This window comes from Apus apus, chromosome Z (assembly GCF_020740795.1).
Source record: "Apus apus isolate bApuApu2 chromosome Z, bApuApu2.pri.cur, whole genome shotgun sequence".
NCBI classification, from domain to species: Eukaryota; Metazoa; Chordata; class Aves; order Apodiformes; family Apodidae; genus Apus; species Apus apus.
In genome coordinates, this window is record NC_067312.1 from 24,579,184 (window position 1) to 24,604,008 (window position 24,825).

The 24,825-nt window shown below is 36.7% G+C and overlaps 2 protein-coding genes across 3 annotated transcripts in view; one reads left to right on the forward strand and one right to left on the reverse strand.

Annotated features, from left to right (window-relative positions):
• Positions 1–16,355, forward strand: part of HOMER1 (homer scaffold protein 1) — a 123,429-nt gene extending 107,074 nt beyond the window's left edge. The window contains exons 9-10 of one of the 2 annotated variants that reach the window (XM_051643629.1): positions 8,550–8,618; positions 13,085–13,204. In XM_051643629.1, coding sequence (XP_051499589.1) covers positions 8,550–8,618; positions 13,085–13,177 — 162 coding nt within the window. In that variant the 3' untranslated portion in view covers positions 13,178–13,204. Of the gene's footprint in view, positions 1–8,549; positions 8,619–13,084; positions 13,205–15,613 lie in introns of those variants that run through there. The other variant, XM_051643631.1, reaches the window with a different exon arrangement.
• JMY (junction mediating and regulatory protein, p53 cofactor) overlaps positions 1–24,825 on the reverse strand; it is a 68,513-nt gene that overhangs the window by 9,790 nt on the left and 33,898 nt on the right. The window contains exons 4-9 of the mRNA XM_051643626.1: positions 23,384–23,553; positions 13,744–13,909; positions 9,914–10,101; positions 4,791–4,877; positions 2,135–2,230; positions 337–883 (exon numbers count right to left, since the gene is read on the reverse strand). Coding sequence (XP_051499586.1) covers positions 337–883; positions 2,135–2,230; positions 4,791–4,877; positions 9,914–10,101; positions 13,744–13,909; positions 23,384–23,553 — 1,254 coding nt within the window. The remainder of the gene's footprint in view (positions 1–336; positions 884–2,134; positions 2,231–4,790; positions 4,878–9,913; positions 10,102–13,743; positions 13,910–23,383; positions 23,554–24,825) is intronic.

Consider the following 24,825-nt stretch of genomic DNA (forward strand, 5'->3'; position numbering starts at 1 on the left):
CACTGCACCCTCAGTTGAAGCACAGAGTATTTGCAGTGCTGGCTGCAAACTAGATAGGAAAATTTTTTTTTGGGCAAAGTTCAGCTCCATTTTCTAGCTAGTCTAACATGGTACACTGTAGAATCTGTTTCATAACCGCTTTCTAACAGAGCTACTATACTGTACACTGTCATGACGGTCTTAGTATTTGTTTGAGTTGCCACCTGTTTTCACTGAAAAGGATTTGACAACTTTCCCATTAGTAAGTAAGTAAATCACAGCATCCACTCTTCTGTAGAGCAATTCAAAAAAGGAACTCGTGCATTACCACGAAATACAAAGAAATGAAAACATTACCTCTCCTCCTCTGTAAGCCCTCTAGATCACCAGTCTTCTTAAGCTTCTTCTTGGCACTGACTAGCTGACTACTGTCAAACAGATGTGCTGGTGGGACACCAGAAGAGTGCTGGACTCCTTTCTCCTCACTCTGACGTTTAACAAAGGTGTTGCTTTTCTCTAAGGATTTGGTGGCATCTTCCCTGGAGGGCAAAGGTGGAGGTGGAGGTGGTGGAGGCAAAGGGGGTGGAAGTGGTACTACAGTAACAGTCTCTGGTTGAAGCTGATTACTGGTGAGTGGAGAAGGACTAACATGAGGCAGTTCAGAGGTAACACAATTGGGAGGTAATGAGACATCTTGAAGTTGTTCTAAGCTTGTGGATTCCTCCACTTGCAAAGGCTGAACTGCCTTTTCCAATTCCACCTCTCCACTTTTCTCTTGGATTGGTATGGTTGCTGGCAAAGACTGAGGCTGATCGACACAGGGCACTGAGCTGGCTGCACATTTTCTTCTTGCGTGAGCCATCCGCAGTCTGGTTGATTTAAGTATCACTTGTCCAGGGTACCGCTACAGTGAGTAAGTTATTGACAATTAGGTAAGTATATGCAACACACTATTCTAGATACTAAATACCTGTTGTTAGAACTCCACTGACAAACAGAATTCATCTGCCATTTTGTTCTGGATGTAAAAACAAACCAAATGCATTCTCACCTTTGTGCAAAAATTATCTGTTTTCTTAATTTTTATTCTTTATTATGTCACAATTCACACAATTGGTCTAGTCAGGGATATACTTGGGTTAGAATTAAGACTTCACTAAGAACCAGACTGTACGTTCAAAACTGTTTTTTCTGAAAACTAAAATTCAAACTTCCCTCTTGCTTTCCTTTTCTAAAACTGGTCAATGGCTCCCTATGCAACAAAGTCTTCTGTAACCTAATACACTGGTCTCAGATGTGAAGCATACTGCTTAAAAAGGTGTCTCTTGAAAACATCAAATATTATGTGACTTTCCAAAGTATTTTTAATTAAGTTCTTAAATTTGCTGCCTCAATATCTGTCTTTTCATATTTCAACCATAGCCATTTTAATGCAAAAATGTGAACTGCTTCTGAAAGATTGGTCTAATGCATTTTACAGTAGGCCTAAAGCAATAGAGATAATAACAATATAAGCATGGTTATATATGAAGTCAGTTAATTAACAGTTGATGGCTAAAATAAGTACATTCCCCGTAATTTACAGAAGCTATGCAACTCAAAAACCTTGCAAACAATAAGGACGTGAATGCTGACTAAGACAACTTTCCAGTAAAGAAATTTCTCACACCTGTTTTTTTAATTCATTCAGGAAAACCAGAAAAAGTCCTCACCAATTAACAGTCTCTGTTTTCTTGCACTTTGACCCCTTTTCTTATTCTCTCCATTTCATCTTCTAGTCATGTTTTGATACTCACACTGTCCTAAGAAGGGGCAGGTATTGGTAGGTGTTCTAGCAATCAGTGGAAGTGGGGTTATGTCAGATGGCAATGCTCTTTTTAGGAAATACCATTTAGATGATACATCTTTTAGGTATGTTTGCTAAGTGTCTTCTCATAAGATATAGATGTAAGAGTGGAGAAAATCTTACTATGACATTGGAAAAGCAACAGCCAGAGGAATTCATTACCACCAATGCCACATTTTATTGTAGTTTCCAAAGAACAGCTAACTATACATTGAAAGAGAACTGCTAGTAGCAGAGTATGGTCCTGGAATGAGTGAAAACTTATTTTGCAAAAGAACAAGTAGAAAAAAACTACTCTTTTTCTGTTACCTGTTTAAATGTGCGAAGTCTGTCCAGTGTTTTCTGCCGTTCCTGACTAACCCATGAGCTCTTTCTTTCCTCTTCATCTTGTAACTGATCTCGCTTCTGAGAAAATATATGGAAAACACACCCATTACAACCATTACATATATATCCAACATATATATATCCAAGCATAATCCATTATACCCATTATGTTTTTCACAATTTAGAAAACTGAAGTAAAATGACTCCTCTACTATTTGCAAGAATCTACTTCTCAAATAAACACATTTCTGAACTTCAAAACTTGGCCTTTTTTTTCACCTTAAAAAACATGCATTTCATGTTTATTAACCTCCAAGAAATGCAAAGCTCAGTAAAGAAAGATTTCCGTCTGGAATTGGAACAATTGAAGAGTGTCACTTTGAAAAATGAGAAATAATGAGATGCGACAGAGTATTATACTGAAAAAGCCCCCTTAAATAAAAATTCGTATAAACTAGCCAGACAGCAACACAGTATTACTTTTGCTCGTGTTCCAAGAACAAAATGATTGCCCAAATGGCAAGGTTGCCCACTTAAAACAAGTCATATTCGTATTTTCACAGTCCAAGAAATCACATAATTCAGTGCAACAAAGATTTAAATCCAACACTGAGCAAATTAAATACACATTTTTATTATAATTTACAACAGTAACCGAAAGTTTTGTACTTAATTAAGATGTCATTATGTAAACAGCCTGATTTTCTGTAATCTTCAATAACATTTTGAAGTTTTACCTTGCAGCTAAGACAGTTTATTTTTTTTCTTGTTTGAGGGTCTTCCTCAGGGAAAATGTCTGTTTGGATCCAGTTCCTTTAACTAGTCATCAATTTTCACAAAAATTCAACACTTCTCTTCAGTAAAATTTACTGAAAGTGTATGCTAGTTATCAGATGGCAAAAGTTGCTGTATGCAAGTTCAGAAGTTATTAGGAAAAGCAATAGAACAGAGGAGTACAAAGAAAAAGCCCTCAGCAGAAGCAGCAGTTTTAATTCATAAGACTCAGAGTATTAAGCATTACTTTTAAAAGCCCATGTTCATAATCTTTATTTAAAATTCTCATCACTTTTCTGAATTTTTACTGTAATTCAGTCAATGCAAAAGCAGTGCCTGCCTGCCTGCCATTTTCAGAATCAGCTAGTGCCCTGGTATCTTTCATAAAGCGCCAACTCCTGTGATTCAGAAGGAAGTATAGATGCATCAGGGAGAGGAGAACATTTTGAAAAATAGTAAGGACAGGAAAATGGCAAAAGCAAAGAGCAACAGAAACATGTGGTGACAAGAAGATAACAAGAGTAGTGGGGCAAAGAAGTTAAGCCAAAAGCAAAAAGAAAAGATTATATCAAGCAGATAGGATAGTTCTACCATCACATCTGCGTGTTACATACACGATCAGGTCAAACTCTTCTTGATGCAGTCTCAAATTCAAGGTTTGGGTTTTTTTGTTAGAATTAGATTAGATTTTTTGTTAGAAAAATTAGATTTTAGATTTTTTCTTTATTTTCTTTTGGTTTGAAGTAAGAATAGTGAAATTACAATTCTTACTTGGTTCAAGTTTGGACTCCCTTGGGGCTATCTTTTCAAAATTATTTAGGAAAACTAAAACCTATTTTGCAATAGTTATGTAACTTTTCAGTCACATTCCTAACAGAAAAATGTTTAAAAAATAATAGCATAAGTTACTTCATAAAATGCAACTGGACAACTCCATGAAATTAATACTGAAAAAGCCCTGTAATTTTTGAGACAAGAAAATCCTGCTTTGTCAAGTCTTACTTTTAAGAGTGATAAGTGGACTACAAGCCACTCAGCAATTTCTTTTGCCTTATGGTAAGAACTGGAAAAAACCCAACAGTTTTCTAAGTTCCCGAAAAAATGTGCCGATATGTGCTTTGATAAAATGTGTGCTTTCATAAAATAAAATACGCAGCTGACTTCCTGGACAAATGTATCAATGTTAAAAATGTATAAGGATGAAACAGAATCACTTTCACTTATCTAATTGAAGCCTGGATTAAAATGACTTGTATTTCAATGCATCTTTGTCAGTGATCTTTATTAAATATTGATACTATATCAGCTCCCATGACCTAAGCCAGAATTTGACTATTCTTTAATATAAATTCTATTATGTTCAGCAAAAGGGTCAGACTAGCAAACCTATTCTCTGCAACAAGACTGTGCAGAGAATTGAGGAGGATACAGGAACTACATCTTTATACAACACAATTCAAGTGATTTCTTTTGTAGAAAGAAGAAAAATAAAGAGCAAGCTTGCTAAGATTCAAGTATAAGTGTGTATGGCTTCCTCACTCATTTCAGCACATCTGAGGCTGTACTCAGAGATGTCTGCAATCATCTGTGTAGACATGATAAAGACATGCAGCCTAACCCCACCAGTAATCACTTAGACTTGGCATTAAAGAACTCCTTTACTTACTTGGGTTCAATGTCATCCTAACATAGCTATTGACTCCTCCTTACCATCATAATATGATACACATATCCATGGTGCAAAGGTCAGGGATATACACCATCTTTTTAGAACAGCTATCTGAATACTCTCCTAATTGTTGTATAATGAGGAATGCAAGCTATTAACTAAATACTAACTCAAGAGCAGAAAACTCAAACTTACTATCTGAACAGCATGGTGCATTTTGTGTTTCTCCTCACTCTGGTGATGCTGCTGGATCTTTTCATTATGCTTTGCAATACAGATCTCCTGTAGAGATATAAAGTGTTATCCATAAAATATGAATTTTAAATATCAATTTACATGGTATAATGTCATATTTTGCAAATAGTAATAAGAATTAGAAAAAGGCCTATCTCAGACAAGTTAATTTAACCAAGCTATTTTAACTGATAATAAAACAATAAAATGGAAAAAAAAAACAAGACAGACAAACCCAAACCTATTACTTTTAAACTGTCTAAAGTATATACATGAGTAACAGCTGACTGAAAAGTCTGTTCTACATTACCAGTAAAAAAGTGGCAACAAACACCCATTTGTCAAATACTTTATATAACCCTTGTGTAACTCCATGTAATTGTCTACATGGATAATAACTAAATCTCAAATAGAATACATATTCCTGTTTATGCAACCAGGCAGCTTCCCATTTACAAGTGTCAGTTCACTTTTTGCATATATAATCTCCAAGTACAAACATTAATAAAGTTGTTACAATTTTATGCATGCACAAGTGGGTTCACTTATCATACCAAGTTCACCTCAGTAATGGCTGGTTTAAAAACAAGCATTTACTACATTGCTTGCAAGTAAGAACAGGTAACAGGCCATGTTACAACACATTACAAGGAACAGGATAATAGCCAAACTTCAGGTAGATAATATAAAAATAATTAAATTAATTATCAGTTACAAAGAAAAGGCAGGTGCAGGGATTTAAGAGTAATGACCAGACATGTTCTTAGAACAATACTGAGGGTCAAGAAATCTGGCAGTGTGGGCAATGAAATTAGGCGTGGTACAAACACCACACAGAACTAGAATGAAGTCGGATGTGTAGGCAGAAACAATCTCATGGCTGTGTTAGGCACAGTCTACAGGGCAGTGTTAGGAAACAGTCTGAAGTGTGAAAACATCTAGAAAAACACACAAGCAATGGGGTTTCCAGCCGTCAGTCACCTTCACCTACTGGCGAGAGCCAGACAGGAGCTTTGCCATTAAAAGCACTGTGTGGGGCAGCTGATGGAGTGAACAGCCATCAAGATACTGCAGTAGTGGCAGATTAAAAAAAGCCCACAATTTTGGACGCTTGGAAATGCAGAAAAAGCTATATTCTCTCACAAGGTGACCACGGACATACTATGATTATGTAAGAGGTAGCCAGCGTTCCTGAATGTTGCTGTCTCGAATGTTTCTGAACAATATACAAATAATGCTCCAACAAGAGAATAAGTTTCTGTGGAAACACCTTCCCAGCTTTGTCAGAGGTATATATACATATATCTAAAAATGCTGTTGGATTTTATCTTTGTTTGTGGTGTTTTCCCTGATGAAAATATTTTCATTAATATAAAAGCAATAGCTTCTGAATATTATCAGAGAATCTGGAAGACTTTTTGTAGTACTACTAGTGCCTTTACCTTTATAGTTTATTCTCTATTTATGTGTAAAGTTCAGTTAGAAGCTGCATCAAATAATGAGGAATATAAGTTATGATATACATACACAAACAAAAAAAAAAAAAAAAAAAAAGAGAAAATGTATGTTACAACACCCCCACCAACCAGTTACTTCTCCCACTCTGCTCATGATGATGTATATTCCTCCTGGATCTAAAATAAATCCATTTCTTCACAACTGTACTTTTCCAAAGATATCTTTTCTAGACATATTCTAAATCATCAGATTTACCTTAAGTCTTTGCTATAAATCTAGTTTCCTAATAAAACAGGTGCTTGTTCTAGAAGATAACCGAATTATTACTACTAGGTAGCCACTAGGGGGTAGTCTGGGATAACAATATCAATATTCTGCTTGAAAAATCCATAATTAGTTTTCAAGGAATAAAAAAAATTATGAGATCACTATTTAAATCTTACTTTCACGTAACTTAACTCACTGTCATCAACACAAAGGAACATCAGGAAATTACTGCTTAACAAATGCAAATGGGTTTGTATAAAAAATTAAAATAAAGAGTTTATATTCATGGTAGTCCAGTGAAAGAACATCAACTTCTATAAAACCATAAATTTTAAAAATGCTGCCTCAGTTATTCAGAAGCACAACTGAATCAGGTTTATAATGAACCTTTAGCAAAAGTTTCTAAATAAAGGCTTGGTACAATTATTTGACATCATTAAAACATAAAAGCATCAACTGCAAAAAACTGGGAAGGAATTTCTGAAAAACAAAATCAATAGAGACTACAGTCAAAGAAGTTTGTATTTATATTACATACAGTCTTATTCTACACAGAGCAATTTACTCCCTTTCACTTCATTATATCCTCAACAGGAAACATTTATAAATACCTGGATGATGAAATGACCTCCTCTGAAAAATAAAAAATTATTATAAAGAATAATTTCCTACTGTTTCCTTAATCATTGTATCTGCTGCTAGAAAGAAGTCATACTCCTGAGGGAATCTTCAGTTGCCAAAAACCTAATAAGAAGCAAGGACTTCGGTATCTAAGTATATCACAAGACCATGATACACACTACTTACCGCACAGCTTGCTTTTTGTATTTAATTGCAGAACTAACAAAGTGGGGGGAAAAAAAAAAACAAACACCAAAAAAACCCACCAAAACCTCACCAACCCAATCCATAATAGAACACTTGTTTACACTTCTGTTTTAAGATACTTTGCTGAAACAAACATGGTCAGGAATACAATCTGAAAAGCATTAAGTAGATTCCCATCTCAGTTCAATAGTGTTTCTTAATTGAAACAGACTTTGAGAAAAAAATGTACCACACAGTATGTACTTTCCAAACGCACTTTCAAAAAGACATTATTTTATCCATTTAGCAGTCATCACTGTGCTCATTCTCACCATCTCCAGTCTGCTTTTGCATACTGTATCTACCTTTGCTTAACTTAAACTGCAAACTCATCAAAGCAAGAACCCTTTTTTTTCCTCCCAGTTTTGTAAACAGCAACTACCCACATCAGGCACTTTTAAGGAGTGCTCATTAACAATGTTTTGCAGTATCACTAGAATGCTCAATCAAGATACAAAGCTCATTTATGTTTGAATCAAAACCAGAGGAGTCTTGATTTTCAGGTAATTACTATTAAGCTTAGTAGGGCTCTACATTATTCAGCAGTAATAACAGCACCTAGAGTAAACATCTCAATACATCAAAAGGCTATGTTCTTTTCTGCACAAGTGCCTCAAAATATCACACCACTGATTCTGCCTATCCTTTTCACCCAAATAAAAATCCTTCATTTGAATACATGTTATCCTAATCCATTATTTCTTTAGAAGCTGAATGCTAAGTATTTCACTGGAACACTCAACTGCAGATAATGCTATTCTGGGCAATGAAATTAGTAGAGTTGGAACTGGTCCTGAGAGCTCTGTGAAGTCCACACTGTAATGATGTTCAGCAGTAAGTTCCACATGGAGACATAACCTCAGGTCCTGAAAGCAGTATAGCCCCATTCCTCCAGAACAACATGGAGCAGACACAGCTATACTACTCCTGCATGCAGACCCAGATGAGCAACTTCGCATGACGTCTCAGTGCACAAGTAGACATACTACAACTACTGTTACAGCGTAGAACTAATTCCTTCAGCTTAACCAAGGTATTTTATCATAGCATAAGCTTAAAACAAGTGAAGGTGAGTAGTTCATTATACAGATAAGAAAGCATGCTAAAAAATGTCTACTCTTGTTTCAGTTGCTTCTTAACTACTCAACTCCTGTCAGCTCAGTACAGAACAGCAACCAGGCTGTCACTTTTAAACAGGTTTGTGCACTCTGTTATTTGCCAGCAGTGTCTTTTCATATTCAGGAGAAAATAGCTTATTATAATGTAGCCAATATTAATTATCATTACATGACAGATAGGACCTTTTGCTTAAAATATTAAACAGCCCAGCTTCTTGATATTTTTTTCTTTTTACAAACTCACATAAAACTAACTCAATGACTCTGAGCAAACTACTTCCCATAGCAGGCTAACAGGTGAGATTTCTTTTATACTCATTATTTGCAGAGACAGGACAGTGACTGAAGAAATATAAAAATTCCAAAATATAAAATTTTATCAATTACCAATCTGTTTCCTCTGTTAGACTTCAGATTCAGGTACAGAAATGTATATATTAGTTATGAAGGGGAGGCAAGACCTGAAGGCTTCATCCTCAATCTACTACAACTGTTTATATAAAGGGGTCATCTTCCACATCAAGGGGCATGACTGGGAACACAAAAACACACCAACCCCTGATGATCCCAATCTAGAATGAGGTTCCAGCTAAGACTTCTGCACAGTCTTACTGTATATAGTGTGAGGTGGAAACCTGTTTTTTAATAAGTGCTACAATGCTTTCTCAGAACTTTGATCTATTATACTCATCAAGCTTTCTCATTCATTAATAATGCAGAGTCATGTAAGTGCAAACTGCTAGAGAACAATAAACAAGTAATTCTGTAAAACAGGAATTAACATATTTACATACACTTGACACACAATTCAAACATTACCTATATTATAACAATATTCTCCATAACATCCCAATCGTACAATGCATAAAAAGTAAAGTGGTTCTAAATAGCACACCTAGTTTCACAACTTAAGTATATAAACTGGATTTCATATTTATCTACTGAATACAGAGTATCAGTTACACATGCAGAAGTTTAAAACGATGAGGTAAGAGAATGACAATAGAACATATTAGTGAAGAAACAATCATGAAAATTCTCTTACCCAAATATACATAAAACTGCTCTCTAAAATCATGCATTCTAGTATGTACTTCCCACATGAAAGCACTCTGATTAATTCATAGAAATAAGTTTGTTTGTTGACTTCAAAGTCATTAAAGATTTTTTTTTTAAGTAGAAGGCAAACTTAATCTTAAATATATCAATTTAATAATACATACTATTATAATTGGTTGTCTGTAACAACTTTTATTAATTAGTAAATATTATCCATTAAAATTTTGGGACACCTGGAAGTTGTACCTGAAATGAAATCTTCTGAAGTTTTATTAAATTAGCTAATTATGCTACAAATTTACAATTTAATAATACCTTCTTGTTTCTGAGGTAGGCTTTCTTGGCTGAAATACGTCCACGCCTTGCTTCCAGCTGGCGGATTTTTTGCTGTAGCTTTTGTAGCTCCTCTTTTTGCAAGAGTATAGATGTTGCAATATCTTCTTTTTCAAGCATGGCTTCCATACTTTCGTAAGTGTCATAGTACACCACTTCGTCTCTCTTCTCTGTTTTAAAACACCAGAAATGAAAAATCCAAATCAATAGTTTGTATTTTATTAAAATTTTGTTTTGTTCAACAGAAACTTCCCCACTGACCCGCTAGATTTAATACAGAAGAATGCCATCATCCTTTCAAAGGTCTATAAAAAAATCAAAAGTTTAGAGGAAAAGCAGTAAACAGCAAAGCACTGTAGGGTTTTAAAGTTTATATGAAGAACAGAAATCAATACCAGTGAAGCACAGCATGGTATTCAGCTGAGTTCAAAGCATTAAGAAACAAATGCAACTGTAAACACACAATTGTGTCTGTACCCTAACTTGATCACACAATGACCACACGCATCTTTGATTCTCTTTAAGTAATACAGGGGAGGGATAACGTTTAGTAATATCCTCTGGTCTTCACTACAAAGTTCAGGATATACAGATTCTTTCTGTAGTCTTTGGCATGAGATTCTTTTGCCATAACCTCCTTTTAATTTAATGAAAGAAGATTCAGACAACAAAACATCAAAAATCTTCTCTTAGGTTTTTAACCTCCCAGTCACTGCTTCTGCTCAGAGGCAGAAGAGGGAGGGTAACTTTAAGGCAATCCTTCAAAGCAATACAGGCCTGGAAAGGAGGTAATGACTAATATTTTATCAACGCTCATTATTTTCAGCCTCCTGCATGAAGCATTCAGTACAACTCTGAGCTCATCCCTGAATGCTGCCTTCTCATCTCTTGCCAAGAAGGAAAGAGTGATAATTATAAATTCCTGCAGAAAGCTAGGACGAAGAAGCAGGAAAGGTCTCTTGTTCCTTATTTCATGATCATACCAAGTAGGATATTTTTGTAATACTACAAGAAGGATATGCATTACTGCTGGCTGAAACAGGCAGACACAGCTGGCATGACTGTCAAGTGTCTGTCTACTCTGCAGCATTACCAAACCTTCTCAACTTCATCACTACATTCAGGAGACTGTAACTTCCTCCTGCTTCTATTAGATTATCTGAGGAGAAGAGCAGGGTGTTTTTTCAGTACCCTGTCCATTTTAAAAGCTGTTGTCGTTTCATGTTACTTGTGCACACAGTCTCTGCTGCAACCAAAACTGTTTGTTATGCTAACTTCAGCTCAGCAGAAGACATGGCAGGGCCAGAAAAGAAAGCACAGCACTATATTAAACTTAAAAAAAATATAAATAACACAACCAGACCTACTAGATTCTTAATTTCAGTGTTCATTTAAAACAAAAACACCCACCCAAACAAACACATTAAGTTTCATCCATGTGTAAAACTTCCAAGTCAGTAGAACCCACTTTGAGACATCAGTGAGTAAAATTAAAACTTATGGCTAACAACAATTATATTTTGCCATGGTCTTACAAAATGGGAGAACTTACACATCAATTTTACTTTACATCACTCACATGCAAAGTTAAAAGACCAGAATTTACAAGTGAAGCCCCTATACCTCAGCTGCAAACCAGTCAAATCTACCCGTTCTAAATCATAATATTAAATTCTGGTTTAATGTTTGAAAAAAAACACACAACACAACAAAAGCAACAGTTGGGCAACTCTCCTGCAGCCTCTATAAAACATTCCAAGTGTTTTTGAAAAATAGTTTTTGAATGCCTATGAATTTGGTAAGTGTTTAAGCTTCTAGTGACTCAACTACTTACAATAACACAATCAGAATAATTCCTTTTTAAATACTATCCACACCATTTGCACTCATTCAACCCACCCTCCAATCAAAGCAGGGGCCTACTATCAGATTATCTCCTGACAGCAATGCATCCACCACATCTTAAAAGGATGTATAAATATTCTGTATGGATACAATAATATTATTCAAAATTCTAACATTCTGTGAATTTCACTGGAGGTATTTGGTTAATGACATTAAGAAACTGCTACTATTGTTTATAATACAATAAATCTATTAGCATTTGATATTTTTCAGATCCAGTGTGCTTAATTTGCAAAATAAAACATTTTTGTTCTAGTTTACAACCAACTAGCAGTCAAATTAAATAATGCCCTCAAAATTTTCTGTTGGGACTTCATTAGCAGTACTGTTGATGTCTCTTAAGTCAAAATAAGAATCCAAAACTCTCTGAAATATCTCTGCAGAACAAATATAGTCAAAGAGTAAAGAACAGCATGAGCAGATGTGCACAATTAGAAGTCTATTACTTTAGTGACTCTAAGTACACTTTAAAAGGCATAACAGAAGATATAGCAGACCATTCTTTTCTCTTTGCACAGGAAAGAACACATATTAAAAGACCACTATGTGTTTTAGATGCTTTAATTCAGATAAGGTGCTCAACATCCTTGAAGAGATGAAGCCACTTTACTGTCACATTCTTCACATTAATTGTTCCATCCTCTCCACAAGTAAGGTGCAAAGAGGCGACTTCATCCTTTGAACAAACTTCCCACACATTTAAGAACTGTGTTTTTAAATCTCTGTCCTAAGGCTAACTTAGGATATAAACTAATAGCTTTTTAAAAAACATTAATTCCTTCTAGCATAGACAGCTGTCTTTAATAGAAAGGAACAACTTTTGAATTTTGTATTAAAGAATACTTTACAAATTGAAAACAGCAAAGGAAGCCAGAACAGTGAACAATTCTGTTGCCCTAGTGGAAGAAGAGGGTTGGTGGTTTAGCTGACTGGGTCTTTGTTTATTTTTGTATCAGGTTTGGGGGTTAAGGGTTTGGTTTTAAGATTTCAGAAGGAAACAGTAGTGACAAGTAGCATATTTTGCTATAACTACATCAAAGCAGTAGGATTTTGATACACAATTCTTCTCAGCCTCCTGTTCAAGGCATCTCCTTTGCTCTGCAGGTAAGAAAACCAGCTATGTCTTCAGTAGCAAAATTTATGTCTGATTTTCCAATCAGATCTGTTGCCATCACAAGCCTAAAAGGAGGAGATTCACTTGACAGGGAGAACGATCTGTGACACTTTTTTTTTTTTCTTTTTCTACAGGCAACTCACAATAGAAGCCAGCTTCAAATCTTTCTTCTTAAAGTGACTTCTTCTACCCCTAATGAAATTTGCTATGCAAGTTCTGTGGACTAAACAATAAATCAGCTTGTGTGAATAAAAAAATTAACTATAGAAAGGTACAAAGGACAGAACTGGTTTCAAATCAATTGTTTACCTGTACCATTTTCATAGTTTTTAAGTACACAAGGTACAGTAGATTATGAAAACATAAGGTTTGTATCATTGCTCTAAGTCAGTGAGATGGCAATACAACAAGCTTCAAAGCTTAGCTGAAAGACTCTATTTACAGGAATGCTTTCTTCACTTCAAATAAAAGAATAATACCAATGCAATTTTTTAATGAGACAGGTTCAGTAATTAAGACATTTCCTCCTCCCTGAACTCAGTTTTCCAAAACTTACATAGTACCTTAAATGCTTATTTCCAAACTGAGGTAATGTGAACAAGACCAAAACTTGTGTATGTGTATGGATATACCTTACAGGTGTACATTTGAATTTAATGGTACTTATGTTAAAACATCCAGCTCTTCACACTGTAAAGAATCTGTTTTCATTTAATGCCCACAGGCTTTCCTAGACTTTTACAAAGAGAATTATCTTTTACAGATCGCATTTTAATTAAAATGCATACAGCACCTGACATCAGTCTTCTGATACTTTCAAGTTGTGCTGTCAGCAGCAGCTCTTCGTATTTCAAGATTTCAAACTGCACTTCATATAATTGAAGCTGTAGATCATAATAATCAGCTTCTAACTGGTCCAAATGGGCTATGGCTTCTGTACCACCTTTCAGGCTCTGCATCTAAATGGAAAGAGAAAAAAAAATAACAGAAAAACAAACAACTCCAGTACAAAAGAACGCACATCATGACTATAGCGACAGTCTGGTACACTAAAAGTAATGCGTTACACTTGAACACATCAAGAGCAGAAGATAGCTTTTAATCAGGCACATACTTTCAGACATCTTTAATATCTAACACTTCTTCTATATGGCAATTAAAAAATCCATGGCATTGGATTCCTCTTCAAAGTCATATAGTGCATAGTGTGAAACATACCTACCACTCTACTACTTGACTCTCTGAAGATACATAATGAAATTAGTATTTTCTTATATTCAGTCCAATAAGTCTAAAAGTTCTTTTGCTAAGAGCATCTAGAAAACCGCAGTTAAAACTATCATTAAATCTGAGCTGAGGTGGGAATATATATTGAAATGTGGTGGGAACAAGGATAATTACATGCACTGATCTTGTAATGACAACCTAACATTGCTTCTGGAGTCCTTCACAGAGGAAAATAAAAGATCTAGATTAAATTAGTTAAATATATATTAGCACTTTTCTGTGTCAAACGTGTGACAAATAAATGACAAAAGAAACAACCAATATGACACAATAGGTGCATGGATCACAGGCCAGCTAGTTACCAGGGAAGTGCCTGAGAACAGCCAGTTAGGAACTAGGACTTATCCACACAAAAAGACAGTGGGACCATCAGTCCAACTGAAGTGCATCTACAAATTCCATACAGCATGGGCAAAACCCAAGAGGAGCTGGAAGCCACGGTGTACCACAAAAGCTGTTTTATTGTCACCATCACAGAAACGTGGTGGGATGACTCACATGACTGGAGTTTTGTAATCAAGGGCTACAAGCTCTTCAGAAGGGATTGGCAAGGAAGGAGGAGCGGTGCAGTCACCCTGTATGTTAGGGAGTGCTACAAACACCTTGAAGGGCTACACAGATGACTAAGAGACTAAAACAGCTACCATCTGAGGAAAGGCTGTGAGACCTGGGGCAATTTAGTCTGGAAAAGACTGAGAGGGGATCTTATTAATTTACAAGAATCGGAAGGGTGGGTGTCAAGAAGAATGGTCCAGTCTCTTTTCAGTGGTGCCCCGTGATAGGACAAGGAGCAACAGACACAAACTGGAACACAGGAAGTTCCACCTCAACAGGATTTAAAACTTTTGAGGGTGATAGAGCACTGGAACAGGCTGCCTGGAGGAGTTTTGGAGTCTCCTCCTCTAGAGATTTTCAAGACCTGTCTGGATGCATTTCTGTGTGACCCGCCCTGTCATCCTGCTTTGGCAGAGGGGATGGACTTAATGATCTTCAGAGGTCTTTTCCAACCCCTACCATTCTATGATTCCATGACAACTGAATCTTAGCCCTACAAGCACACATCACAGATGCTGCCAAGTATCCAGTCTGTTTTAGGGGTGCAACAACTATGAAGTTTTCAGGTGTAACAGCAATAGGAAGTTACCATTATCATAAGGTTCTCAGGCAGATATCCTAGCCACGTAACAGACCCTCATGAAAAAGAAAAGTGGGGACTTTTAATTTAAAACTTTTATGCTACAACTTTGTGAGATACTATATATATGATAACTCAAAATTCTGTAATAATTTTTTGTTAAAAAGCTAAGAGTGGTGAAATTCTTAATGTTGCAAGTTGCTCTCTAATCTGTATTACTAAATTGCTGCTTCCTTGGTAGGTCACAGGCTGATTGATGCGGTGAAAGAAACATGAAGAACTCCACTGTGAGAACAGTAAAGGAAAGAAACATTTTGCAGTCAGACGAAGAACTGTAAATGAGGAGATCTGAGTTCAATCTCCTGCTATGCCACAACTTCCTGCATTAACTCAAGCAAGTAATTTAATCTCTCTGGCCCTAATTCAAGTAATAATGTTTATGATCTTCTTTGCCTCATTCATAGTAAGTGAAGAACTTAAGGAGGAACTTTGGTTTCTCAATGGTTCTAAGGCAGAACTGTATCATCTACATAACCACATGCTGGTAATAAATATATAACGGGTTAAAACAGAACGCCTCCAACAAGAATGATGAACGCACACATTAAACAGAAAAATGACAGAAGTAATAGACAAATACCTATACATGGAATACCAAAGTAAAGGCTATCAAATCCAGCTTCCACTGCCATGGAATCCTTTTGGACAAATCTAAAATTAACTGCTTTAACAAACTGAATTTTTAAAATAATTTCCATGTTGTTATTGTTGTTCTTATTCTGCTTTTGTAAAAACAGAACAAAACAAAAAGCTTCCACAAAACTCTGCTTGTTGTCCCATTGGAATTCTGTGTCAGATACTCTGTTCTAACTGTCAGAAAATGTCTTCCTTATTTCCAATGTATACACAATCAGATACTGCCATTTGCACTTGCACCTGTATTGAACAGCAACACTCATTGCTCTTGCCAATTATTTATACCTGTTAGTATTTTTCATAAGATCGTAGAATAGTTTGGCCTGAAAAGGACCTTTAATGGTCATCAAGTCCAACCTCCTGCTTTGAGCAGGGACATCTTCAACTAGAACAAGTTGCCCAGAGGCCCAGCTCCATCCAATCTAACCTTGACTATTCCCAGAGATGGGGCATCTACCACCTCACTGGGAAACCTGTTCCAGTGTTTCACCACCCTAATAGTAGTAAATGTCTTCCTTTTATCTAAGTCTGAATCTACCTTCTTTCAGCTTAAAACAATTGCCCCTTCTCCTATTGCAAAAAATACCTATTTGCTATTAGGCCCAACTCCCCTATTTTTGTGGAGACCAGTTTTGTATCATTGCAGCCTTTATTTTATTTGTCAAAACAACTTCAGCTTCTCTTGTAAATCAGGCTCGCTGTACCTGCCATCACTGTGGTAGCTCCAGTTAGAACTAATCTTTCTCGGGCGATCAGAAACATATGGATACAAGGTGAAGAAGAATGTCAGAAGTCAACGTGCAGTGACACTAACACTTCTCCTTTTGACATACTGCTGTTGCACTGGTGGCTCAATGGCCTTGCTACCAGTTTATAAGATGATGGTCATTCTCATTGGCTGTCACTGAGCAGATCTCAACCGCTTTAGGGATCTGCTTGGTAAGGTAACATGGAATAAAATCCTGGACAGGAAAGGAGCCCAAGAAAGCTGGTTAATATTTGAAGATTACCTCCTCCAAGCCCAGGAGCAACGCAATCCAAAGAGGAAGGCAGGCAAGAATGCCAGAAGACCTGCATGGATGAACAAAGAACTCCTAGACACACTTAGATTAAAAAAAAGTAACTTTTCAGACAGTGTAAGCAGGGACAGGGAGCCTGGGAGAAATACAAAGTTGTCTGAGAAGCCAGGGATCAGGTTAGAAAAAGCTGAAGCCCAGAGAGAGTTAAACCTGGGCAGGGACATAAAGAGTAATAAGAAGGGTTTCTACAGGTACATCAGTGATAAGAGGTAGAACAGGAAAAATGTGGCCCTCTCCAAAAGGAAACAGGAGACCTCATCATGCAGGACATGGAGAAAGCTGAGGTACTGAACAACTTTTTGCCTCAGTCTTCACCAGTAAGAGTTCTGGCCACATTGTCCAAGTCACAGAAGGCACAGGCAAAGACAGGGAAAAGGAAGATCCACCCCACTGTAGGAGAAGAGCAGGTTCAAGACCATCTAAAGAACCTAAAGTGCACAAGTCCATGGAACCTGACAAGATCCATCTATCATATTTGAAAAGTCATGGCAGTCTGGTGAAGTTCCCACTGACTGGAAGACGGGAAACATACCCCCATTTCCAGTAAGGGAAGGAAAGAAGACCCAGGGAACTACAGACCAGTCAGTCTCACTTCTGTGCCTAGCAAGATCATGGAGCTGATCCTCCTGAAGGCTCTGCTGAGGCACATAGAAAATGTGGAGATGGTTGGTGGCAAACTATTTGTCTTCACCAAGGGCAAGTCATACCCCACAAATTTGGTGGCCTTTTATGATGGGGTCACAGAGTCAGTGGACAAAGGAAGAGCAACTGACATCATCTACCTGGACTCCTGCAAAGCATTCAACACTGTCCTGCATGACATCCTAGTCTCAAAATCTGGAGAATATGGACTTGATGGATGGACTACTCAGCAGATAAGAAATTGGCTGCTTGGTCACATTCAGAGAGTAGTGATCAATGGCTTAATGTCCAGATAGACAACAGTGACGAGTGGTGTCCCTCAGGGGTCAGTACTGGGACCAGTGCTGTTTAACATCTTTGTCAGTGACATGCACCCTCAGCAAGTGTGCAGATGACACCAAGCTGTGTGGTATGGTTGACACATTGAAGGGAAAGGATGCCATCCAGACAGACCCTGACCAGCTGGAGGGGTGGGCCCATGCCAACCTCATGAAGTTCAACAAGGCCAAATGCAAGGTCCTGCACCTGGGTTGGCACAATCCCAGGCACAAATACAGGTTGGGCAGAGAATGGAATGCGAGCAGCCTTGAGGATAAGGACTTGAGGGTGTTGGTCAATGAAAAGCTCAACATGAGCAGGCAATGTGCACTTGCCACCTAGAAAGCCAACTGTGTCCTCGGGGCTGCATCAAAAGAAGCGTGGCCAGCAGGTCGTGGGAGGTGATTCTGCCCCTCTACTCTGCACTCATGAGATCCCACCTGAAGTATTGTGTACAGCTCTGGAGCCCTCAACACAGGAAGGACATAGAGATCTTGGAGCAAGTCCAGGGAGGGCCACGAAAGTGATCTAAAGACTGGAGCACCACTCCTATGCAGACAGGCAGAGAGAGCTGAGGCTGTTCAGCCTGGAGAAGAGAAGGCTCTGGGAGACCCCATAACAGCCTTCCAGTGCCTGAAGGGGCTACAAGAAAGCTGGGGTGGGGCTTCTCACCAGAGAGAGCAGTGATAGGACAAGAGGTAATGGCTTTAAACTGGAAGAGGGTAAATTTAGGTTAGACATTAGGGAGAAATTCTTTAGTGTAAGGGTGGTGAGACATGAGAAGAGGCTGCCCAGGGAGGCTGTGGATGCCCCATTCCTGGAAGTGTTCAAGAACAGGTAAGACAGGCCTTTGTGCAACCTGGTCTAGTGGGAGGCATCCCTGCCCATACAGGGGAGTTGGAACTTTTAAGGTCCCTTCTAACCCAAACTATTCCAGGATCCTATGATTTAAAAAGTAATTAACCTGCAGTTCACAGTAAAAATCTGTATTAGTTTTTTCCTAGCAATACATATTAATTGCTATTATTAATTTTTCTTTTATTCAGTATCTTAAGTAATCTGCTAACTGTTCAGCCAGAATACAAAGTCATGTTTCAATCCACCCCATGTAAATCCTGACTGTTCTTCTAGTTTAAGTACGGATTTTCATTGATCACTGCTGCTGAGAAATCTCAGAAGAACAGAGTAAAATCCAGAAAAAAACCCTCAGGTCTCTTAAAGTGCTAGTATGTAAGGCTATCTTCAAAGTCAACAGAAAATAATTTTAAGTAATTTCTAAATTATTTTAAGGGAAACACTGAGTACTCTGACCACTGATAGAAGGCTGGCTCTCATACATAGCAACTTGTGGAACAGAAGCATTCATCCAACGAATTAAGTATGATCAGTCAACTATAGTCAGGCCATGATACTACAGGATACAGTAACATTAAAAAAAATAAGGTTAAGATGATTACTCACAATTAGTATCCTAGGCAATCAGAAAAATTTCAGACCCTAAAAAAAACACCTTTTCTCCATGAAAAGGGTACACCACTGCTTTTATAAACTTGTATGTTTTCCAAGACTAAATGTTCAAAAATCCACACACAACCTGCTCAACATGAACAGTGTCCTCATAAACAGCCAGATTCGGTCCTTGCTCTGAAATGTTATTCCTTCCATCTTAATACTCAACTCAAACTGTGCTAAATTAGTTCCATGAGCATTTTAACCTTTTTAAAGGAATATCCTGGTTTTATCTTATATGCTCAGAAAACTGGAGCAAAATTGTTTGTCAGAGAAGGTATTTCAGCTCTGATTTGTTAACACTGCAGTGAATCTGTGACTATGAATACCTGATCCTTTTCTGTCTCTCAGCAAATGGGAACTAAATATCAGTGATGCAGAAAATCCTTCAAATAAAGAAGTCTCTTCAAATGCTATGGTTTGCCCTCTTTAATACTCTTTAAAATAGATTACCCAGTCATTATCTGGGAAAAAAAGTATAAAACTAAATTATGCTCTAATGTTGTTATATCAAAAGAACTTATGTGGGTTTTGATAACCGTTAAGTCCCAAGTAGGCTACCATAACTAGTAAGTAATTTTCTAATAATGTCTCAGTGTGTTATTTAAAAAACTAACTATGATGCCCAAGTTTTGTCTATAGAATGCAGCCCATTAATTTCTTTTGGGTGCTGAAAGCCTTCTGTTTTCAATACTATTTAAAAAAAATTACTACTTATTATTAGTTTTTCTTTTTAAGGGTTTTTTAACTTTTTATTTAGCTGGAGAAAAAAAACCCTATAAATTTTACAACCAATTTTAGTTTGCCAATTGGAACACTCAAAGTGAAGAAAGTACATGCATTCCTATTATGTTATTAACTATATTTCAAATATGTTTAAATAAATTTTCAAAGATTTCCCAACTTCAGCTTCTTCCCTAGCCTTTCAAAAAAGCTGTCCCAGAAAGAAAAAGGTTTAAAAAGATACAATGAAAACTACCAAGGTGAAGCATATCTTTAAAAAAAATACTATGTTGCATCTGTACCAAAACCATTGTCCATTTCTTAAAAACAGATTCATTTTGCAGAAATAGCTATTCATGCCTTCTTGAATAGAATCCTTAATAAAATTCTAATTTTTGCTGATGCATCCAACTCAGGCAAAATTAAAATGACAGTCAGAAAAGGCAAGATATGCTTAAATTTTCAAAGTAAATCGAGGCCAATATATGTTTGATTCAGGCTCAATTACAGGAAAGTAAAGTACTCCTACAACTGTAAAACTATGAAACATTATTTAAAAAAACAAGCAGTACTTTGTTAGAATATTCTTTTTTTTAAAATGAAAATATTGCACAACATTTATAACGTAAATTAAAAATTGTTTCTGACGTGTATCTTTGGAACTAAACTCTATGCTTCTAAAAGGAGAGATGACTAGTTACTGAATCCTACATATACAAGATGGGACTTGTTGGAATTTAAGTCTCCAGTCACTCACTTCCATTTGTCCAAACTATTTTACATACTTCAAGAATTACAAAGGATTCTCACTCTGGTTTAATGTTTCTGTTTACTGTCATGAGGACAAGACTTGGCAACCAGTTCACGAAAGCAGACTCTGGTCTACCTCAAAATGAATGTTTTCATCATTCTCCTCAAACAAATTTCAGAACAAGACATGAAACTTAAAAGGAACAAATCAGGAAAACAAAAAAGTGCAACGTAATTTGTCTGGAGTGATTATTTTTTTAACACAGATAATTATAGGGCTATCATATTCAGTTGTCAAACATAAAGAAATTTGTAACTAAACTAATCACCTAAACAAACGATTGTCATATCATAATAACTTGAAAAATATAGTAGCTTTCTAGATATTTACCATGTCAAATCATTTTAGGAAACAAAAAAGTGCTCGATTAATATTTAAAAAAACTATAAAAACAAGGACGTTTTTACTGTCTCTCTTAAAAATCAATCAGCACAGTAGGTTTAGATTTGGAGAAGAGGAAATTAAGTGTAAGAGAAACAAGTATATTATTTCCCATGTGTTTCCTTTTCCTACTCAGTGAGAGCAAATTTACGTACCTGACCACAGCAGGAAGGTCTTAACTTTTTAAGCTTAAAGGAGAACATGCATTATGTTTTTATATTTTGTTGCTGTTTTCTTTTTTTTTTTTTACTGTCCTCTCCTCCAAATAAACCAGCCTACCTAATTAAAAAGTATTTTCTTTATGATAATACTGCAACACCTACTCTCCAATATAGGATTCTTAGTCACGTGTGTCACATTCAACTTTGCATGCTTATTAGGGCTATCACATTCTTGAAGCAAAAAAAGATCTTTCAAAACATAAGTTGGTCTTCTTATCTCCCCATCACCATGTTTTAAGCTCTCTGTGCTTTGTAATACATCATCCCAAAGCACCATGCCCACATGTGTATCAGATAGATCTTCCTCATTTCTTTCCCCAAAAGCCCCAACCTCTTAGTTCAGAGCCCATGAGCCCCCAGTATACTGCAATGAACCTCTTTTCCTATGCTTCGGCACATCAAAACAATCAAATGCTCATTTACCAGACCGAGATGTCATTCCAAAAAAAAAAAAAATCACACAAGGTGTCCACTGCGAGGAAAATATGATGTGCTATGGAAAAGATGATGCATGGCTGCCTTACATACATGAACATATTAAATACAGTATTTCCAAACAGTACTGCTGGATTCTCTTACCAACTCTTAGTTAAGGATAGCAGCAGCCTGAAAACTCGGGTTTCCAGACACCTCTTGGCTTTCTAAATATGAAGAGCATTGAAAGAGAGCAAATTCTTTATTTTCACGCTCTGGGTCTTACATGTACTCTACCTCCTTGCAGATCAAGCTGTCTTCTACAGAAACTCCTAAAATAGGCACACAGTCTATCAGGCTTAAAACCTACCAATCTATGCAGTGTTAAAGTCATGAGCTCTCTGAAAAACCTTTTCATAACAGAGCCACTGGTTTAGTCAAGTTTTGCTGAAAAATTTGAAAAGCGCTCTAAAAACAAGCAAGTGATGGGACGGAATGTGAATTATGTACAGCAGAAAGTTCCTAGCGCTGAATATCCATATGATAGCAAATTTTCAGAAGGATTTGCAGCATTTTTGCTTTTGAGGAGGTGTCATAAACACCAATAAATGTTGTGTTTTTTCTGCTAAGACACTTAAACGCAGTTCAATGCATATACTCCTTCCTTGGGAAGGCTTTATTTAGCTAACTCCCTCTGGAAGACTGCCTTAATAATTAGGGTAAGCAGAAACAAAAAGGGTGCAGTAGAACAGGCTGGTCATCTGTATATTTACTAATGTTCACACACCTTCCATCCAGAATGCCAAGAACTATTTGAAAAAGGCGGTCACGCCTCTAAGAGTTTAAGTATGGAGATTACATAGCAGCAGGTTTCCGTCCTACACCTTCTCTTAATTTTGTTCATCTCAGTGGATAGGGGTAAACATTAACAGTAAAACCCATCTTCTTGGTTCACTAACCAGGAAAAGGTGAACATAAAATATAAATAAATAGCACAAAACCCACCACACGTATGTTGTAACTCAATTTGTCTAACATGGCATAAAGTATAAAGCAAAATATTGAATACACACTTTTATTATTAGAAGTGGAGAAATAATGATTTTCAAGTCTGGGTTTTGATGTTTTGTGGAGTTTTTTTTACATACATCAACACTCCTAAAGTTTGGGGTTTTTCTGCATGTTTCATTTTTCTGTTTATCAGTATGAAAAATTACCTCCTCTTTGAGTGCATGTTTCTTCTGCTCCAAACAGATTTCTTTAGCACGCATCAACTGCAGTGTCTCCTTAGAAACTGCATACTGAAGCTTTTCCATACGTTCCACTGCTGCTGCCCATGCTGCCTTACCAAATTTTTTCTGGTCTGCTCGCATTCGATCGTACACAGCTACAGAAGGGAAGAAAAGGCAAATAGCTTACCAGTCTACTCTTCAGTCACTAGTGATTCTACCACAGAGACAATGCACACATTTGTATCCAAAAAGAATACGACGTTCTCTTAGCAGGGAGTAGTCATTTTACATAGTACTAACTTTTAAATCCAGGATGTAAGTACTCTTAGGATTCATGTAAATATGCAATTAGCTATTTGTTGATAATCTTACAATTAATTCAAATTTTTGTTATTCACAGAAGGACCATTCTGAGTACACATTATCTAACCACTTGAACCACTCTTTCAGAACTCCTGACTTAATAAAAATGTCATTTAAGACTATGTGGTCTTAAACTGCATCCTAAGTTTTTCCTGCTTCTGAAAGCCCCAGTTCTCAGCTACTATAGACTTTGCTTTCCCCTGATAACTTCTATAACACAGTTACAAATTTAAACAAATCTGCAGTGAAAAAAATATTAAAAAATAAGTAAAAAAATTTCAACTTCAAGTCAAGTAAGAATACTGGACTGAATTATAAAAACATCTACCTTTAAACTCCAACTGCAAGTTGCTTCACAAAACTAATTCAAATGAACTAAACAAACTATGATCTGATCTTAATATGCAGGGGTGAATGAGAATCTTTTCAGGAAGACTTCAGAGGAGTAGGAGTCCCTTTCCTGATACAGATTTTATATTCTTGAGTCCCAGACCACATCTACGCTGACACACATGGGATTTTCACCATTTTTAATATCTAGAACGATCACACAATACTGTACACTCACATTTGCAAAGCAAAAGCCACAGAAGTCACTCAAAGGGATAGCACTGAGACCACAGTTGCCAGAAGATATTACATGCTGTTGCTAGGTAATAAAAAATACCTTTATGTTCTCATGTGTTTTGACTCTGCCATCTGCTAGTATTTTGGTATGTAAGACCACCCTGTGATCAGCAAGGAGGCCAAAAAAAATACCCCAAAAGACAGCAGAACAAGCAAGTAACCTGTACACCCAACATCTACAGTTTTAAACAGTCTCCAGGCATTTCATTTCCCAGCATTCTTCCTCACAATCCTGTTCACTGGACATAAAAAAATGTGAATAAATGAAAGTTAGTAACTGTAAATATACATTTTTTTATCAACTAACGGGGTATTTTGTTTGCTGCCAGTCTCATACTAAAAAAGGAACCAAACAGATTAGATACACTTAGAAGTTCCTCTAATTAAATTCATCCCCACATGCTTGGACTAGTTTAGTCACTTTTTCAAAGTAAGGT